Raw genomic sequence first — 19,922 nt, 5'->3', positions numbered from 1 at the left:
TAAGACTGGTAATTATAATTTAAATTCACATACTTGAGTTAGAATTAATTACCTCTAAATAAGTCTATTTATTGAGGGGTAGTGGTTTATTTTTCACACATATCTATTCCACATAGATATTCATTTATTTTTCTTTATTTTCCTTTTTCTACACATTTTTTTTTTAGAATAATATCAGCGCCGTATTTTTAGTTTGGGGTCACTTAGCCGTTTTCACGGCAACAAAGAAATTTCTAACTAACATAATTGCAAAAGGCCATCAAAATAGCCTTTTAAACTTAAACCTGGATTAGCGAAGACAATGTGCCATCGGAACAAAGGAGTGATGGGAGTGATAAAGGGCCTCTGTACTCCTATGAAGAGATTCAATTTAAAAAGTCCTTTACAACGTAAACAATATCTGCGCTGTATTTCTGATCCACTTCATGTCATGTTAAGTGACCCCAAACTTTTGAACTTTAATCTGTGGTTTAGCGTATTCATTTTACATATAAATACTTTCCTAAAACGTTATAAAATCATATAAGCTGTATCAGGATGGAGATCATTGCAAATAAATCTGAAGTTACATCAACCGGTAGATGCATTTATTTAATTGAAAAACAATAACGAATACAACATAAATGGGTCAATTGTTCTCATAAGAAGGGAAGGAGTGCTAAGCCTCGAGCGAAGGACTGAGTATGGAAAATGGGTCACGGAACAGATGTGCGAGGCTGCCGGGGAGTACTACGTACAGGTAACCTGGTCAACGGCCGGGAACATTGACTAGCTTCCTTCCAAATCTATTCTCTCTTCCGTAATCGGGTATTTTCATAACAACCAATCTAATTAACCGGTTTCCTGCAATGGGGACACATTATATATATATATTTCACTACTTTTAAAAATAAAATATCGACTGCAGTGGTTTATTTCTCAGCTATATATGATATATGATATAGGAAAATCAGCGTACACGTTGGCACATGGGGCACGTGGGGCATTTCAGTTTAACATAGGAAGGAACTGAAAGTTTGGAGCCCAGACAAAATAGATGGCGCTAGGGCGCAGGGTAAAAATGTCCGGATTCCCTAAACATGTGATGTAATAATACGACAGTAAAAGGATCTTAGGCAGAGGCTAGTCGAAGAAAGGGTTAACATTTGGATCTACTAGTAGGATAACATATATGCAAGACAAAATATCTGTGTGCAAGCAGGAGAAGAGAACACTGAGGCCCTGCAACAGATGAGGCCAATAAATAAGCCCTTAGGTTTGTAAATAGAGGGTACCGCCTGGCGACATATAAACCAACGATGAAAAAAACACTACAAGGCTGCCCTTTTTATTGCACATAATATTCCAATATTGCGCCCTGACTGTCATATCAGGGGAACGTGTTAATTTAATATATAGTGAGTTTTATGAATCTAGACAGATTATTTCTTTAAATTAAATTGTATGATATTTATAAAGAGTTTCTCTAGATGCACAGTGATTACTTCATAAAGATATCATTCACCACTTTAAGTATTTAGCATATATTTAGCTCTATATGACTCAAGGCACAAGTATATGTGGATTCTACCACGCACCTTAATGTACAATAACCCAACAACGTGGCTACCGCCTCACAATATTATTATTTATTGTTTTATATGGCGCCATCAAATTCCGTAGCGCTGTACAATAGAAGACATCTGGTTATCTCCCATTCGACGAAAAAGCTTTTTTTAACCTTTAATGTTCTAATAGTATTCTTAATGGTAGCAGAGTGATGTATTGTTACAAACCTGATTCGAATGGTTATAGTTTACTTTAATTAATTAAAGACATTTTTATTGTACTAAAACTAGTCTATTAGCCGTGAACTGGATTATGGATTTATTAGACTTCTATTCAAAGGGAACATTAGTGCTACTCCTGTACCAAACAGATAATTAAGTTACAATATCGTACACGCTGGGATTCTCAAAGTCTGATGAACCATTTTCTCATAAGATTCCCAGAACTACGGGGACGTGCCACCAAAAGCGGCCAAATTAAGTAGAAACTCAGTGGTAGGTTTAGAGAACAAAGCCCGCCGATCAAATACATAGTTCCAACTGATAATATGTGTGATAAAGGACTTTCAATAAGTACAGAGCGCTAGCTGCATATTTAATTTAAGTCTATGTAACTACTTTGACTGTTGTGATGGCACTAAAATGATAAAAGCCAGCATTCAGGTAAGAAAAAGCAACCATAAATGCAAATTCCTATGATCAGCAGGACTTATCTAGGTTCCTCCTACGCTAGTAAAATTACAGCATATGAATTACTTAATGAGATCAAGAATGGATGTAAAGTGGTATGTGGGGAGTTAACAGTTCCGGTTAGTTTAACCCTTTTTCCCTTTTTTTTTTGACCACATGGACCAGCCTTTTCCCCCACGTGCATCAATGAGCTCGGCTGCCCATGATCCTGTCACCGCTTTCCTTCCTTGGACCACTTCGACGCACAAGAGCTGCAGTTTTGGAGACGTTCTGACCCAGTCGTCTCGCCATCACAAGTTGTCCCTTGTCAAAGTCGCTCAGATCCTTACGCTTGCCCCTTTTTCCTGCTTCTACCTTTGAGGACGAAATGTTCACTTGCTGCCTAATATATCACTTCACCTGTCAGTGCTCATAATGTTATGGCTGATCGGGGGGGGGGTATGTGTGTGTGTATATGTGTATGTATATATGTGTGCACGTATACACACACATACTGAAATGCTCACTAATGTATTTTACTTTAATGATTGTATTGTTTGTCATACTCCGTGCCAGGTACTGGCACTGGGGGCGTTGTAAATGGAACTGTTTTTCTGTAATCAGGTTACAGTAGCTTAAAGCTCCGAGCACCCAAATCCCCGGCACAGCTGATCAGTTACAGCTGTTAATTGGAGAGCAGGGGACTTGCTCACATCTGCTTCCAGCTTACTTAGTTAATGGTTCCCTTCCAGAGACCTAAAAGGATTGCGCTCTCTTTCAAAAGACAATGGCCAGGCTCCATGCGTAGCTGTGCCTTTTACTCTGCCTGTCTTGTTCTGGTTTGTCACTCGCTGTACAATGCAAATCTAAGTGAACTCACATCTGCCACCGAGCGACCCAGTTCATGTGCAATCTTCTCCCATCGACCAGGAGTCCCCCCTGGGAACTTAACCATACTTCTTGTCAACTGGCAGAGATCCTCCTCCGTCCATTCAGGTGACTGAAAAAGAAACAATACATTGTACAGTGTAAATGGGAGAGCCTGTAAAGAAATTAAAAACGGGAAAAACATTAAACATTAAATTCGTATAGCCAGAACCGACAAAGAACACTGCTTTTGTTTCAGAAAAAAATGGCAAACACTTAAACCTGCTAACATTTAAGATTTTACGTTAAATTTTAGATCCGACGTTTAAAAATGATCAAATTAATACAGAAATAAGCGATACTTCAGAGCTTCAATCAGCAATACCCAAAATGCAATATGCTTAATAACGGCAAAGCTACGTCAATATCTATCTTAGTAAAGGAGGACAGTGCTTTACATCTAAACGTAACATGTATTCTATTCCTTAGATGAACGCAAACATCTCTGAAGGATATATCTGAAACACAAAGCATAACCTTTAGAGATAAATACCTCCTCTAATCACCATTCGTGATAATGAACAGGCATTGCATCCAGCCCTTTCATTACCAAGCCATCAGCCGAGAACAACAGTCAGAGGTGAGTGACCCCAGGGACCATCTCCACAGCTACAGCAAAGCGTCTCCCTGACACTAATCCCCCCTGTCATTCTCCCACCGCGCTCCAACCACACGGACATCCGCCTGCCGCACCGCAAGCTTAACGGGACCCTTCCTGACTTCTTTCACTGTCTCCCCTAATCAATGGTTCAAGCGTGCTCTTTTCACCATGTCCAAATGGCAGCTTCACTCATAATCAAAGAGCATTGCCCCCGTTAAAGGGCTTCCCGAAAGCCTGCACCATTTGCATTCATTTGCAAAGCAAACTACTTTTATTCACTTTGTTCGGCTATCAACAATGTTCCCCCGAAGCAGATAAATTAGCATAAATCCAACCTGCCACTTAAGAGTCAGTAAATAATGGCCAATAGCAGGCAGGTTTTTATCAATCATCCTATTTTCGGTCCACGTGATCCTTTGTTCGTGAAATTTTCAAATCCCTAAATATATTCACCGTTGCTGGGCTGAACAAACGTATACATGAAAACGCAAGCACTAAAAAATCCATAGGTTGCAAGCTAACAACATAAGCGTATATGTAGACATATAATAACAGACATATATAATAGGCAAGGGATTGTATATTATATAATATGCATAAATATATATATATAATAAAATTATTGGTATCCGAAATGAAACATTTTTAAAAATGTTTCTTTTTTTTCTCTTTTAATAAAACCAATAAAAAGCAAGGCACTATTTTAGTCAGAAAAGGCATTTTATTATATGCTGACCAACGTTATATTTGGTGCTGGACAGCCGCTAGGTGAGTTTTGGACAGCTAGTCCTCAATGCAGGCTAATGATATTTTCATTAAGTTATGTAAACTAAACAAAGTAATTGAATGCACGTTAAAACGGGAGAAAAAAGGAATCCCATATTTTTTTATAGTTTTGCATAATTTTGCGGACAGACATAATTCATACAAAATCACACTAACAAACGTTGAGACAAAGTTTGGGGTCAGTTAGAAATTTCCTTTTTTATGAAAGAAAAGCACATTTTGTCCATTAAAATAACAGTCGTCCAGCGCAGACGGTGTTAATGCTGTAAATGACTATTGTAGCTGGAAACGGCTGATTTTTAATGGAATATCTTCATAGGAGTACAGAGGACCTTTATCACTCCCATCACTCCTTTATCACTCCCATCACTCCTTTATCGCTCCCATCACTCCTGTGTTCCGTCGTGTTCGCTAATCCAAATTTAACCCTTTTGCAATTATGTTACAGTTAGAAAATTCCTTGTTTTCCCATGAAAGCGGCTAAGCGACCCCAAACTCGTAAACGGTAGAGAGAGTGTATATTATGCAAATTCTAAATTCTACAGCTAATAGTTAATGATGCAACGAGGAACGTTTTAATCACAGCATCGCCGTTTAGCATAGTGTGATCATGCTGCAAGTTCACATCAAACCAATTAACAAGAGAGACGCTGATTGATCTTGATTTGGGTTGATGAATTGTCTCAAAACATATGCACATTTCTAATATTTGACAAAAAGCTTTAGTGAAAGTGCCCTTCCTCAGCAGCGGCTCAGCCGCATCTTCAGACAGAACAGGGCTTACTGTGATCGGACTACCACAGCGACCACTAGGGTGGCCTCGGCGTGAACGTTTTAATGCGGGGCCAACTGTAGCTTTAAGTCAAATGAATGCATAAGCATAAGCATACTGCTTTGTCACTTGGAAACATGCGCACCCAATATTACAGAAACATTGGGAAAAGAATTCATCGCCGCAGCAGAGCAATAAAGGACACCACATGGGGAGCGGACAGCTGTCATGGCTTCACTAGCATTCAGATTTGCCATCAAAAACGGTCCAGCTTCGAGACAGAATCTCCATATTGAATACAAAGTAAACATTTAGTGTGGCTTAGGAACATGGAGCATAAACATTTCTTGTTACAAATATCCAAAAAAAGAAATACAGATATAAAATAAATGTAAAACAGAAGTTCTAGATTTTCTTAAAGTCTTAAAGCATGTTGCTGGTTTACGGAGATTAATTAAAAAAAATATTCACAACGAAAGAAAAAAATAAATCTGTACACAAAAATAGTTCTAGCCACAAAGAAAATACCCTTAATAAAACAAAAAGGGTAACTTTGAATTCAACCCCCGAATAGGAATAGCTGGCGAAGACACAAAGTTTAGTTTCCAGAATGTGGGCTCTGCGTATCTTCTGCAGTATCTGGATTTATTTGCCAAGTCTGGAGAAAAAAAGGAATACGTGAAGAACATAAATCTTGAACCTCAAGCAAACATCTGTACAAATGCTTGTTAGTACAAGCACCTTATTACCTGGCTAGGAATGTGTACTCCCAGCACACGTGGACGCTGCCATATGGTGAGAAGCTCCGCAATGTATATCGTTTGAGTTTTACAGCAGATGAAACACACAAGCAGATGAGGGGGGGGGGGGGATAAATACCCCTTTTTTGGTCCTATACACAGTATGTACGTTGCAGGTTAACATGCACCACAGTTCTGCGAAGGGCTGCGTCTACACACATGGCAACATTTTTATTTTTGCATTTGGCAGTTTCATTCTAACTCCCAGAATAAATGGATTTTCAAGAATAAAATGCATTATCGGTCCTGTACGTTCCACAACGAGGCAAAGGCTTTATTAATTTTCTGAACTAGAGAAGAAAAGGCTAATTCTAAGATTTTCTTAATTCTTGAAAACAATGAAACCAAATGCTGCGGTATAGTTTTTAATTATATTGTTTTTCTTTTGTCACCCCTATGTATTTTTTATGTTAAACTTACAGATTGTTAGATAAATTACAAACTATGGACTTCTGAAGCTGTGTCTCAACTGTAATAATAATAATAAAAAATAATAGAGAAAGAAAAAGGAGAAGGAAGGGTTAAAACGGAAAGAGTAGGAGAGGAGAAGAGATAAAAGAAAATACTCTGCCCACTACAACACCTAAACATCTCACAATACATAAATCCTTCATTGTTATAAAAAAATAGATTAACTCCAAATCAGAATGTCGCACGTCGGTATTATCTGCTTTTAAATATCCTCTGGCGTTTGTTGACGTATATATTATTCGTCGTGTTATCGAAGGTAATAAGGCTGAAGGCCAGTCTGCCTGGTGTTAGGAAGAACGTCTGCGGGAATTCACGGCTGACTACAATGAACAAGCAACAAGCTTTATCAGAAATTTCTCTTTAAGGAGCTTCAAGGCTGCTAAATCCTTCAGATTTCAACACATAATTCCAAGAACGCACTTTGAAGACTTGTTCAAAGGCTCCGTCTGCAGTTGCTTTCCTATCGGGTAATAAGCAACCATTAAGCAGTTGTTTTGATGAATACAGGCAGTGAATTTAGAACATCTATAACTAGTTTTTTTTTATTGTTTTAAACAAGTATTTTTAAGTTTATACTTATATCCAATCATCTATACAAAGAAAAGTTATTTTATAACTTACAGACTCTAACCGAATGCATATAAAGGAAGTTTCATTTTAAAAATATTTATTTTCAGACATTTTCTTTAAGATACTTCTTCCCAACAGTCACTTTCAAAGAAATCGAAGTGGAAGAGACTAGAATATCGTATTAGATTGAGGCTTTACCATAAGCTTAACCCATTCACTGACACCACAGGATTTACTAAACTAATTTGCTGACAACATGGTGTCTATTTTTTTTCAAGAATGTTCAAGAAAACAGAGGAAAAAAAAAAAAAAAAAAAGTTTAGGAGGATTCCAGAATGGAGAATACCACAAAGTATAAGTGAATGGAATATCTATATACACACACACACACACACTATATATATATATATATATATATATATATATATATATATATATATATATATATATATATATATATATATATATATATATATATATATACACACACACACACACACACACACAGAGTAATACAGAAAAAAGGATTAACCTAAATTTCCGTTTTGCATTATTAAGACGTCAAAAAGATCAAGTACCATCTTCATGCAACTCGCCGATTTGCATCACACAACCTGTTGACTGGATATGTCAGAATTAATATGGATTTTAGAAGACGTATGACAAACTGGTTTATACTATACATACATTCCATTTTTTTTTACTATTAACAAACGCGTTTCAAAACTAACCAGACAGCGTGCTGAAGATCTCAGCGTTTAATTTTGGAAATATGTAGGTTTTAAGAACTACATAAAGGAACCCGAAAATAATCTGACATAATAAGATAATGATTGATGGCAGACAGAGGAGAGCTTGTATAGAGTATAGACAACGCTAGAAGATCAAGGGAACAATCGGTAACATGAGCTGGACAAAAAAAAAAGGCTTAATCTTTTGAAAATGGTGAAAAAGAAGAAGAGTGAGTTAGGGGATCACAAGAACGCTAAAATTAAAGGAAGATGAGTGATATGCAAAGGGGCTCAGTACGTCTAAGTTCATGAGCAAGTAGGGATAATTCAGGTGGACACGACCACTAATACCAAGCGTTAGGACACTCCACGTAGGAAGATATTTTTGGTTATAAAATATCGATATTTGCTAAACCGTGTGTTTCAAACGAATGAAACTCTGCAGGAGAATTATTTTTGCTCAGAAAGGTCTCCCTAATACAAGCAACATATAAAACAGTAGAGGTTAACCTGTGTAAAATCATTCTTCTTAATATTATAGATATCATCATAGCTATCAGCAAGTCACTGAGAAAACAAATCTTACTAAATTAGAACACAATAGGTGTCGGCGCCATAGACAGGTTGGGATTTCCAATAAATATAATTTATATAATCTTTGGCGCCAACAGCTATTGTATCAATGGCCAAGTAATCTCAAAAGGTAATGCATATTCGTATCTATCCATATATGACGACGTCTGTATTTATTACCAGGGATGTGTAAGGTAATTATTATAAAATAATTATATTTGTGCAGAATTGACATCTTCTCCACAACATATCTGAACATAAATGGGCGCCATATTGACATAGAGCCGAGGAACGGTTCATAAAAGGTGATTTAAAAAAAAAAAAGGGAAATCAGCACAAATCCACATAATATCAGTACTCACAATGCAACGTGTGAAGGAAAAGGCCGCGTAGTCTCTGAACACTTAATAGGTGCACAAAGACACTACAGGGATGTGTAATTATAGACTAATAAAATGTACTTTTCCATTATGTGATTAAAGGCACAAGATGCAGGAAGCCATTATGAAATACACAAGGCCCTGAAACTATTTCTGCGTAACCACCCTCCCTGGTGTGTCCTGCCGCATACATACAACATGAAATGATTTATTTAAGAATAACATATATAATGAACTAATTACCCAGCAGCATTAAATACCCCGCAAATATTGATTAGGATTAGGACACTCACATTCTACATTTTTTTCTATAAAATCAACATATTTTAGCAGTTAATAAATGATTTTATTATTTATAAATGATTTTGATTTATTTTATTAAAATCATTATTTCCAAAGCTAAAACGTGTTTTTCTGAACTTATTGAGATGAGGAGCAGAGTATAAAAGTGGAAACTACTACTATGTGACCTCATAGATAAGATTATGTCACGTTACTCTTATTAAAACTGGTGAAAGGAGGGGGGGAATTAAAACTTTGCTACTTAGAGAACACGTAACAAAGGCTGCCGGCGCGCTGTCTGAAAACACAATGCAGACCTCCTCGCTGAATACTGCAGGATGAACTTGGGCTGTGTGAATGTGAGTTTAACGGTGATCTGCATGCATGGAGAAACAGGTTTCACATTTCAGAACAGAAACAGGAAGATTAACCAGACACCGACCATAAAGAAGGCGAGCTAGAAAGAGAGAGAGAATTGGCATGGTAACCTGTCCTACCGCAAAATGAGATGAGCTCATTTTTAAAGTGATCCGTGCAATTAAGGAATCGAGCTCTCTCCTGGGGGAATAATACAAATGTCCTGGCATAAGGTTTGATACGGCTATCAGGACAGAAACGGCCCTCAACTCCCCTTTGCTTTCAGAGGAAGCAGCCATAAGAATAAAGTGTCTTAACCCATTCAGGGCTGCAAGATAGGAAAGAATTATGCTGTGCTCCTGTCTAGTGACCAGAACTAGTCCGTAGCCCATCAGAACTAATCCGTAGCCCACCACAACGAAAAGGAGTGGATATCACCTTAAGAAACACAGAATTTTTAAATATATAGGTTTAAGTGTTATATTTACATGCTCTACCCCCCCCTCAAATGTTCCACTATTCACGACTCGCTGCTCATGTTACAGCGTTTGATTTATCTTTGTAACATGCTTTATAACTGGTGGAGAAGACTAGGAGGGGTAGATTGTGTCCAAAGTCTTGCAACAAAGTATGTTAACACGGTTTTACCAAATACGTCAAATCTTCAACAAAAAACAAAACAGTCCCCAAACTATTTTCATGTCGCTGTCCATTTTGCATGGAATCCAATGATTTTTACATTTAAATCAGAGCATGCATTGTTTAGCTACTGGAGTTAGAAAATTGGACTTCTGTCTCATTAAACTCCTCCACGGCTGTCTCTACGGAAACGAGGAAGCATTAGTTTACACACTTCTTGCACATGCTCAGTAGCACTCTCGTTTCAGTCACTAAAGCAGCATCCAATCAAAAGGTGTGCTAGCAAACCAATAGTGCTCAGATAGCATGTATGTGATTGGCTGCAGCCAGTCCTATTGATTAAAAAAAAAAAAAAAAAAAAAGAGACTCCTACTGACTAGAAAGGGAGTCCTACCGAGCATGTGCAAGCAGCATACCGAGGTCCGCCCCACGCGCTCAGTAGAGGCAGCTGGGGGAGGAGTTAAATGAGAAAGAACTCCAGCACGCATTGAGTTAAACGCACCCCAATATGAATCTAACATGCAAATAGGACCAGGCTGCTCCTACAAGGGACAGGTCAACTTGGTTGTCCATCATAGTTAAAAAAAGCAAATAGCTGCTATGAAGAGCTTGCATTCTATTGTAGATTTGAGAAATACCGCATAGTATGGAACCTGATTGCATGCAGTTAGCTCATTCTGAAACTATAAGTTGTATTTAATGTTACTACATAATGTAGAGAAATGTCTTCCAGCAATCGACTCAATGACTGCAGGTGAAATCATCTAATCCACAGGGTGGTGGGGCAGCCTCTATGTTTCCATCGCAGGTAGTTTGTATGATTATGCTCACAAATGAGCATTCTGACAAAGATTTCCGTGACTACATTGCAAATTTAGCATATTTTCCCTCAGTTTATAAATAACTTGTATAGTTTTGGTTTGGAGAATTTGCTTTGAGATGTCAGGACATTCTGAAATGAAAGGTGGTGTATTCTGTGAATCTAAATAACTCTCTTGGATCAACGAGTATTAGTACTGTGTAATATGATATAGTCTATTAATACTAATAATAATCTGACAATTCTAAAATGGCTGAATTACACGGATCAGCAGCTACAATTAACACATTGAATGCCAGAGAGGGTAACCGATGCGGTGTTCTACAATTCTGTATAGAATTCTCTGGATGCTGGAGGCATGAGGAGGTCACTGGATTTGAGCCCACAGGTACTCAAGCGCTTAATTAAAGTACTACTGAAATGACAATTAGGGAATACAAGAGTGCAGGGAATAATACAAAAGTCCCCCTAACCGTATTTACACCAAGTGCAGAGGACACAATGCGTACAAAACCAAGACAGTCTCACTGATCGCCAACTGCAGTGTCTCGTTCCGCAAATGCAGAAGGACAAAGAATATTTTTATACAATATACTAGACAGATCGCCCGCATCTTCGGCCTCAATAGAAAGTGTACGCACTGGATCTGTTTATAAAACGATTGCAGTACAATCTCTAACTTGTGATAGATCTGCAAGGTCCCCCGAATGAATGCGATCTTGTTATGGAGAAGGGATATTTATTGATTTATATAAAGCTATCATATCCCGCAGCGTTGTACACCAGGCAAACAGAACACACATAGTACATTTGGTGTCAATAAAACGTTAGGAAATGTTACATAATGCATGTGTCATTTTGGGTGTTAAGTGGTTAAAGGCGATAAAAATAACCGTGGGGGTGCCTTCCTGTTTCCAAGGTCAAAGGTTAAACGCACGCAGGGTGACAGGATAGGGCGGTACGGAGAGACGCGAAGCAGGAAACAGGCTGCGGCGTTTACATCCTGCGTCTGCGCTCGTTTCCATGAGATTCCGATGATAAACAGCGACACTTAAATAAAATCTGACATTTCTGCTCCTCCAACATTTCCATATCCACATAACAGCACAGCGATCAATGTTTGTTTCTGCCTGAAAATCTCACAGGTCCAACTGTATAACTTTCATTTGTTTCTTGCGATTTCAGACTCATGGGTTTCACTGGGCCTGAAGAAGAAGAACTTGTGTCCCAACAGCTTGCGGGGTTATATTTTATATTAGCTTATAGTATTTTTTGTTTTTTTACAGTTTACGGTCTTTTTTCTCGTTTTTGTGATTTCATATTTCATAATTACAAAAGTACCTTGACTCATGTCTATTCTGCTAGCTAACATGGCACCATCCTTTCCCTCTTTAATCTTATTAGTTTGATCTCATTAGAATAATCACAGCAGCCATACAACCAAACGGAAGCCTCTGTGACGTTGAGGGCATGGATAGGATACAAACCGAAAGTGCAAAGTTTGTTAGTTTGGAGAAATAGACAATAACTTGCGACTAAAGCTACATTTACTACAGCATATAGTGGGTTGGAAAGGTCACTTCCCCCACATATAACCAGGATGATGTAGGAACTCTGGTTTCACCTGGAGTCTTCTGGAGAAGCACAACTTCTCCGGGTCTCAGAGTCACTTTTCTCTTTCCCTGGGCAGGGTGTGTGGGCCATCTGTTCATCCCCTTAAGCCCTGTCCATTTAGGACCATATGAGGCTAGTTCCATCCCATGTACAGGTAGCCCTGCCGTGGTAGCATACCCCTCTCGGAATGTCCCGGTATGATATCCAGTTTCAAACTCAAATCTGAGAATTCCAGGGAAAAAATGCAATGCCTTCTGGGAATATATGCATCAAGGGCTCCCCCCCCCTCTACCTGGACGGCAACTACAGGACTTATCAAACATGTGTAGCGGTTACGAGCCAGCATAAAAGATTAAAAACATTAAAATGGCATAAAAGGTCAGGAGTTCTAAAATCTAAGACTACTTGCCTTCAGGGATTTGTCAAGCCTTGCACTACTGTATACATTTGCTACACATTTGGCTAGGACAGGGGTTCTCAAACTGCGGCCCTCCAGCTGCTGCAGGACTACATCTCCCATACTCCTCAGCCAGCCCCTTAGCTGAAGGAGCATTATGGGAGATGTAGTCCTGCAGCAGCTGGAGGGCCGCAGTTTGAGAACCCCTGGGCTAGGACAATGTTTTGGTCAAAGTTTGCTACTTCCAGTAGTGTGGGGACATCCATGACAGATGCACCTCACGAGACAAATCACCTGATTTTTTCATTTCCATAATGCCATAAACTGTTAAACATGGCTGAATTACAGTAAATAAGTAATAATCATGAAATCCAGACAAACACAGGGTTTCAAGCTGCAGCACATAACACACACACACACACGGCCCAAGTGATTTATTTCACAGCTACTGGGTATAAAAATATTGTCTTTGGAAATGATGATAGTAAATTACTTCCTCTGACTGTTAAGAACTAACGGCATGATACGCATTTACAGTGGAAGCAAATCAAGAAAGATCTGCTGCAAGAATTCCCCCTGCTGCAAAACTGACCATCAGCCGGTTTATAATGGGCTCTGCAACGCTCCCGGTTTATTACAGAAAATGGGCTTCTTGTAGGTGGAGAGTAATAGTAATAAAATTAATTGGTGCTGGTAGGCTAGCTCAACCAGCACAGTATTGCTCCCAATATGTTGGTAAAACTGCTTTCCAATAAAAGTTCAGAAATGTGCGTAGAAGGCCAGTGCCCGTCGGCGGATCACTCGGAGGCGCCTCTCCTCCGGTATTCTGCTCTGCGGTGAGATTTGCACGGCTGATAAATAAGATGTACCGGGTGGGATTCCCATAAGACGGACTCGGAACTCACATCGAGTGATACTCTTTAACCCCTTCAGGACCGGTGTTGGCAAACTGCGTCTTCCCTTGAAGGCCGCAGTTTTTTTTCAAACTATTTTAATTCTGTGCTCGTGATTCGCTGCAAAGCAATCACGTGCACGGAATTGAGGGGGAGTGGCTGCTACAGATTGCTGGGGACACCCAGCGGTCAGTAGCACCCGCCCCTCGCGATCCCAGCGGCCTTTGACCCGGAAGTACCAAGTACGTCCCGGACTTGAAGGGGTTAAGGGGGAACGGTAGGATGACAAATGGGTGTGCCTTAGTGTTGGCACCACCCCCTTTATTAAATGAGCTGGGAGTTTGGAGGGTAGTCTCACATTACAGCGACCGATGTCGCTATGCATTATAAAGTGTCAGTCCCATCAAGCTTCTGCTGCAAGAAAGGCTGAGCTGATCTAAAGTTAATGTTGGCGATATAACGATAAGACCAATCCAACCATTTCAACTTGTTACGTTAATGGTTTAGCAGACACACTGCTCGGTCTATGGCCTTTTATTTTACACATTGGAGGGCGCAGAGTTGGCGTGACATTAGTATTTCTGGATATAAATCCCTTCCTCCATAGGATATGTGAATAAATCCCCAAAAAGTTTTCGACTGAGCTCCTCCACTGCAGCATTGTGGAATATGATGGCGCCATGTAGTACATTGGTAAGGTGAGTGCCAGGTCCTGCTCCGACCCCCTCTAGCCATGCTCCCAAAAGGGTCCTGTTTTAGGCACGTGAAACATTAGGAGGGTATAGATCCCTAATGACGGGCGCAATCTGTAAACCAGATGGTTTTGATATTTCATATATAAGCAAAATTATTACCATTAATGGTGGTGCTTTATATGGCACCACCCTATTACACAGCGCTATACAATGGACAAACCGGACATAACAAATAGCTATAGTACATCACATAACAATCTGGACTTACAGAAACAGAGGGGCAGGTCCTGCTCAAAGGAGCTTACAATCTAGAAATCATGTTAATTGGTCTAAAGGCATGAATGGTGATTAACATGTACAGTTTGGAGATGTAAGTGGGATGAGAACGTAAAAGTAAGAGTAAAAAACAGTTTTTGGGGTTAAAAGATTACACAAATATGTTATGTAGATACACTACAATGAGGGAATTTAAACATGCATGGGGCAGGCATTAAGCTATCCTTTGCATCAGGAAAAATGAGCAGAATGGGCCGAAGGGTTCTGTATTTAAATCCTATGTTTCTATGTTAAATATAACATGCATTAGGCGATCACTAATGTTTACGGCTAAAAGAAAGTCACTAGCCCTAGCATATCAGAACTGCTTTTCTAACGATGTTTTTCTTACTTAGTAAAATCTCAGAGGGGGAGCGAAGTAACCACAGACGGGAAGCTGCCTTCAGTCTGAATGGTATTTGTGACTTATGGGTTAGAGAGTTTTTTAATAAACTATGAGGAAGCTAGAGATAAAAGACAGGAATGGGTCAATGGAATGGTACCAGGAAGTCTCCAAACACACGTAGAGTTCAACGCCAACTATTTTAATCTCATATAAAAACCGCAAAACTTTTCCAATCCCTTGTCTCATTTTAGATTCAGGATAGCTATACATCTGTCCCATACAGATTTATATTCCCTGTCCGTGATAGCCTCTGCTGGGAGGCTGTTCCACTCATTTACTCATCATGTAAAACTTCCACATATTACATCTAAGGCTCTGAAAAAAACATGAGCGCTTAGGCAGTTTACAGAGTATCTAATACACAGGGGCCCAGAAAATGTACTAACGGTCACAAGATCCAGGTATAAATCAGCACAAGGTGTATGTTTTGACTGTTTAGGTATTTCATAATATATATATATATATATATATATATATATATATATATATATTCCGCCACAATAAGTTATCATCCAGGTACCTTCTTTTTTGCCATCCTGTCCCTGTTTGATAACCAGTCATCGACCTGATCCTCTATTTCTTCAATGCTGACCCCTTGATCGTATGCTTGCACATTTACACTGGCCTCTGTTGTTGGATATACTGGAAATTCTGATTTCGGCTTCTTTACTTTGGGTTTCTTCTCTTCTACATAAAAAAAAAACAAAATGTTAAGACAATTATATGTTGCAATGCGAACAAAATGCACAAAATACATCAGTAGCAATCACAGAGCGAGGGTTACAGCGTCACAAAATACGAGTTGGCATTCTGAGTGGCATTTAAAGGTTTAAAAGCGGTTACTCACAAGTTCATGCAAGTGTATCCCGAAAACCTGTGGGAATGTTATGGGACATGAAGCTGCGTCACACTGATGACCACCAAACCGTAACGTACTCACACACACCCTGGGACACCAAGCCATGGTTTAGTGACACACACAGGTAAGGGATGTACTAATACTGCTTACTAACATTAACCGTGTGTTACGCCAATGCAAAAAACTCACAGGGTCACTGGAAGAGCCTCCTCTTTTGCACTGGTCATGGTATTAGTTTTTATCGATGCACCAATTACATATAGACTTTGGAAGAAATAGGTTAATGAACTCACTCAAAATGTTTTCCAGTTGAGCCTGGGCTTCCGCTTCTTCTTTTTCTTTAATTTTTTTCGCTTTGTACTCTGCGTAAAAATCTTTAGCGTCCTATAAAATGCGATTAAAAAATACGTAAGCAACACTGCAAATGAAATCAGTTATAAGTATCAACAAATAAATACTTAATAATAGGTATAGCATTAAAGATTACCAAAAAGCTGACTTTTTTGTTAACTGTAAATATTCATGTCAGGAATGAGTATTTTATATTTATTTTCCTGGTTAGGCTATAGCACTCGTCTCAAGCTAGGATTTTGCATCTTTGCGGCTCCTAAAGGGTAGTATATAGGTGACCTGAATATTCCCCGATTACGCCATAGATAAAAAAAAAAAAAAAAAAAGAAGGTAGCGTAGAAATGAGATATGAGGTACATGATACACGTTATGAAACTATTTGACGGGAATCAACGAAGCCCCGGATCTGATCTGCAAAGCTGCTCCGAGTAGTCACGTGGCATATGAAAATTTGAACTGACATTTTGAAATAGATTCTGCGTCATCTCCTGTTCCTTTATGAATATGTCAAATAATCATGTCCGAAAAGCTATGGGTGAGAAATAATTTGGAAAGAATAGTGTTGCTCCAAACAGTTCTTCCTATCTCTTTGCAGTAGGACCAACGCCGTAGCATGCACTCTTCTCATGGGACGGCACAAAAGAAATGCCACTTTGTAGGCAATTAGGACTCTTCATCATACAACGCAAGGTTGACAAAGTCCCTTTCTCATTTTTAGACGGAGGTACAGAGCCACCCAAGAAGTAAAACACTTTTTCGTTTCCACGTCGCGTTTGGAGCCCAAGATTTTAATTGTGGGTTTCTGAAAAGGGTGCGACAAAAAACGACTAGCATCTTACAAGCCACAATAACAAGCTTCTAAATGGCAAATGGCTGTATAACAGCTTTGGAACATTCCAATGAAAGCTACGTGGCTCTTCTTGGAAGGTAAAGCAATTTTTTTAAGCAATAATTTGGCCCCCAGCTGTGATTTAGATTTCAGATCTCGGGGAACATTTTTCCTCGAGTAGCACTTAAGGGCCGATCACTTTTAGCTTGCAACTTTCGCCAGCCTTGAATGAATTTTACTTTTGATCGGCACAAATATCTGCCCGCTTTAATAGTTTTGAACCTTTCGGAGGAGGTAAAATGTACTGAAATTGCCAGAAGGCCAAACCAAGGACAAAGAATAATCTAGCGACAGCCGTTACCGGACTGTTACTGTTACCGGACAATTTTTGCGTCTTATACAGCTGTGCTTGAACGTTTGCGTACCCTGGCAGAACTTGTGAAATGTTGGCATTGATTTAAAAAATATTACTGATCATGCAAATTATTATTTTTTTTAAACCCTCTTATTTGGCTCCTTTTTAAATCATAAGAAGATATCCCCCAAACGGCCCTGATCAAAAGTTTACATACCCTTGAAGATTTGGCCTTGTTACAGACAGACAAGGTGAAACAGACAAATGTCAATTAAAGGTTAATTTCCCACACCTGTGGCTATTTAAATTGCAATTAGTGTCTGTGTATAAATAGTCAATGAGTTTGCTGGCTCTCACGTGGATGCACTGAGCAGGCTAGATACTGAGCCATGGGGAGTAGAAAAAAAAACTATTAAAAGACCTGGGTAACAAGGTAATGGGACTTCATAAAGCCTTGAAATGCCAGTCAGTGCTGTTCAATCACTTATTAAGAAGTGGAAAATTCACGGGATCTCTTGATACCAAGCCAAGGTCAGGTAGACCAAGAACGATTTCAGCCACAACTGCCAGAAGAATTGTTGGGGATGCAAAGAACAACCCGCAGGTGACCTCAGGAGAAATACAGGCTGCTCTGTGTGGTTGTTTCAGGAGCGCAATACGACGATACTGGAACAAAAATGAGTTTCATGGTCCAGTTGCCAGAAAGAAGCCTGTACTGTGCCAATGCCACAAAAAAGCCTGGTTACAATACGCCCGACAACACCTTGGCACCCCTCACAGCTTCTGACGAGGCCAAACTAGAACTTTATGGTCACAACCATAAGCGCTGGAGAGGGGTCAACAAGGCCTATAGCTAAAAGAATACCATCCCCACTGTGAAGCATGGCGGTGGCTCTCTGATGTTTTTTTTTTGGGGAGGGGTGAGTTCTAAAGGCACAGGGAATCTTGTGAAAGTTGATGGCAAGATGAGTGCAGCATGTTACCAGAAAATACTGGCAGACCATTTGCATTCTTCCGCATGAAAGCTGCACATGGGACGCTCTTGGACTTTTCAACACCAAAATGACCCTAAGCACAAGGCCAAGCTGACCCTCCAGTGGTTACAGCAGAAAAAGGTGAAGGTTCAGGAGTGGCCATCACAGTCTCCTGACCTTAACATCGTTGAGCCACTCCGGGGAGATCTTAAACATGCGGTTCAAGCTAGACGTACCAAGACTTTGCATGAGAGGAGGCATTTTGGCGTGACGAATGGGCACATATACCACCTGTAAGAATTTGGGGCCTAGTAGACAACTATAACAAAAGACTGCACGCTGTCATTGACGCTAAAGGGGGCAATACACAGTATTAAGGGTATGCAGACAGGGGTCATTTTGTTTTGTTCTTTGTTGCCATGTTTTGTTTTTATGATTGTGCCATTCTGCTATAACCTACAGTTGAATATGAATCCCATATTAAATAAAAGAATTGTAATTTGCCTGCTTGCTCATGTTTTCTTTAAAAATGGTACATATATTACCAATTCTCCAAGTTATGCAAACTTTTGATCACAACTGAAGGTCTAAAACTACTACAAGAACATAAAGAGGGTTATTTCTTGGGATTTGACCCAATAACTTCACTGAGCTCAAGCTTTTCCACTTGGGCGATTCAAATTTAAAGGTCAAGCTTGGCTCCCACTTGGCAGAGGTCCCCCAAAACCTCCAATTTGCCAAGTTCTTAAACTGATGGCAAATTGAATTCACCACGGTATTTCCGGAGCTCAGGACCCACTGTAAACTGAATTAACGTGACAGTCTCACCCTCCTGACTTTCCAAGAGCACAGGCTTCGCTGAACAAACCGCAAAGTATATTTAACTGCTGAAGGTAAACTAATTAATACAAATATCCAGCAGGCAAGAGACCCACTTTAACTCAACAGTCCATTGCTGGGGTGTCATTAATCTATTAGCAGCCACGCAGTGGAACCTTAATGCAGCCTCGGAGTACTTGTTATTATAACACTGGGGAAACACCTTTTCAAAAAGGTCAATTGCGAACATGTGTCGAGTAATTAAACACATGTAAATTAAGTAAGAGGAAGAGATTTTAATACGATGGCTGAAAAAATCCCTCCTGATAAAGACCAATCACTTGATTTTTAAATAAATGTTATGAGGGAACACAAAAGCGAAGTTCAGCGCTATTAAACACACATGTTTAAATATTAAAGTGCCGGGTATTAGTGACCAACCACTTCCAGGCAATAAAAAGCACATGTTCAATAACGCGATTAGAAAGCA

At 39.4% G+C, this 19,922-nt stretch overlaps 1 protein-coding gene across 1 annotated transcript in view; it reads right to left on the bottom strand.

The window, feature by feature from the left end:
- Positions 1 to 19,922, bottom strand: part of DNAJC1 (DnaJ heat shock protein family (Hsp40) member C1) — a 60,582-nt gene that overhangs the window by 5,722 nt on the left and 34,938 nt on the right. Inside the window, exons 7-9 of the mRNA XM_053466024.1 lie at positions 16,398 to 16,488; positions 15,766 to 15,932; positions 3,097 to 3,216 (exon numbers count right to left, since the gene is read on the bottom strand). Of these exons, the coding sequence (XP_053321999.1) occupies positions 3,097 to 3,216; positions 15,766 to 15,932; positions 16,398 to 16,488 (378 nt within the window). The remainder of the gene's footprint in view (positions 1 to 3,096; positions 3,217 to 15,765; positions 15,933 to 16,397; positions 16,489 to 19,922) is intronic.

Source organism: Spea bombifrons, chromosome 5, assembly GCF_027358695.1.
Source record: "Spea bombifrons isolate aSpeBom1 chromosome 5, aSpeBom1.2.pri, whole genome shotgun sequence".
Lineage (NCBI taxonomy): Eukaryota > Metazoa > Chordata > Amphibia > Anura > Pelobatidae > Spea > Spea bombifrons.
Note: the sequence above shows the minus strand (reverse complement) of the source record. Positions and strands in the feature narration are given on the sequence as shown.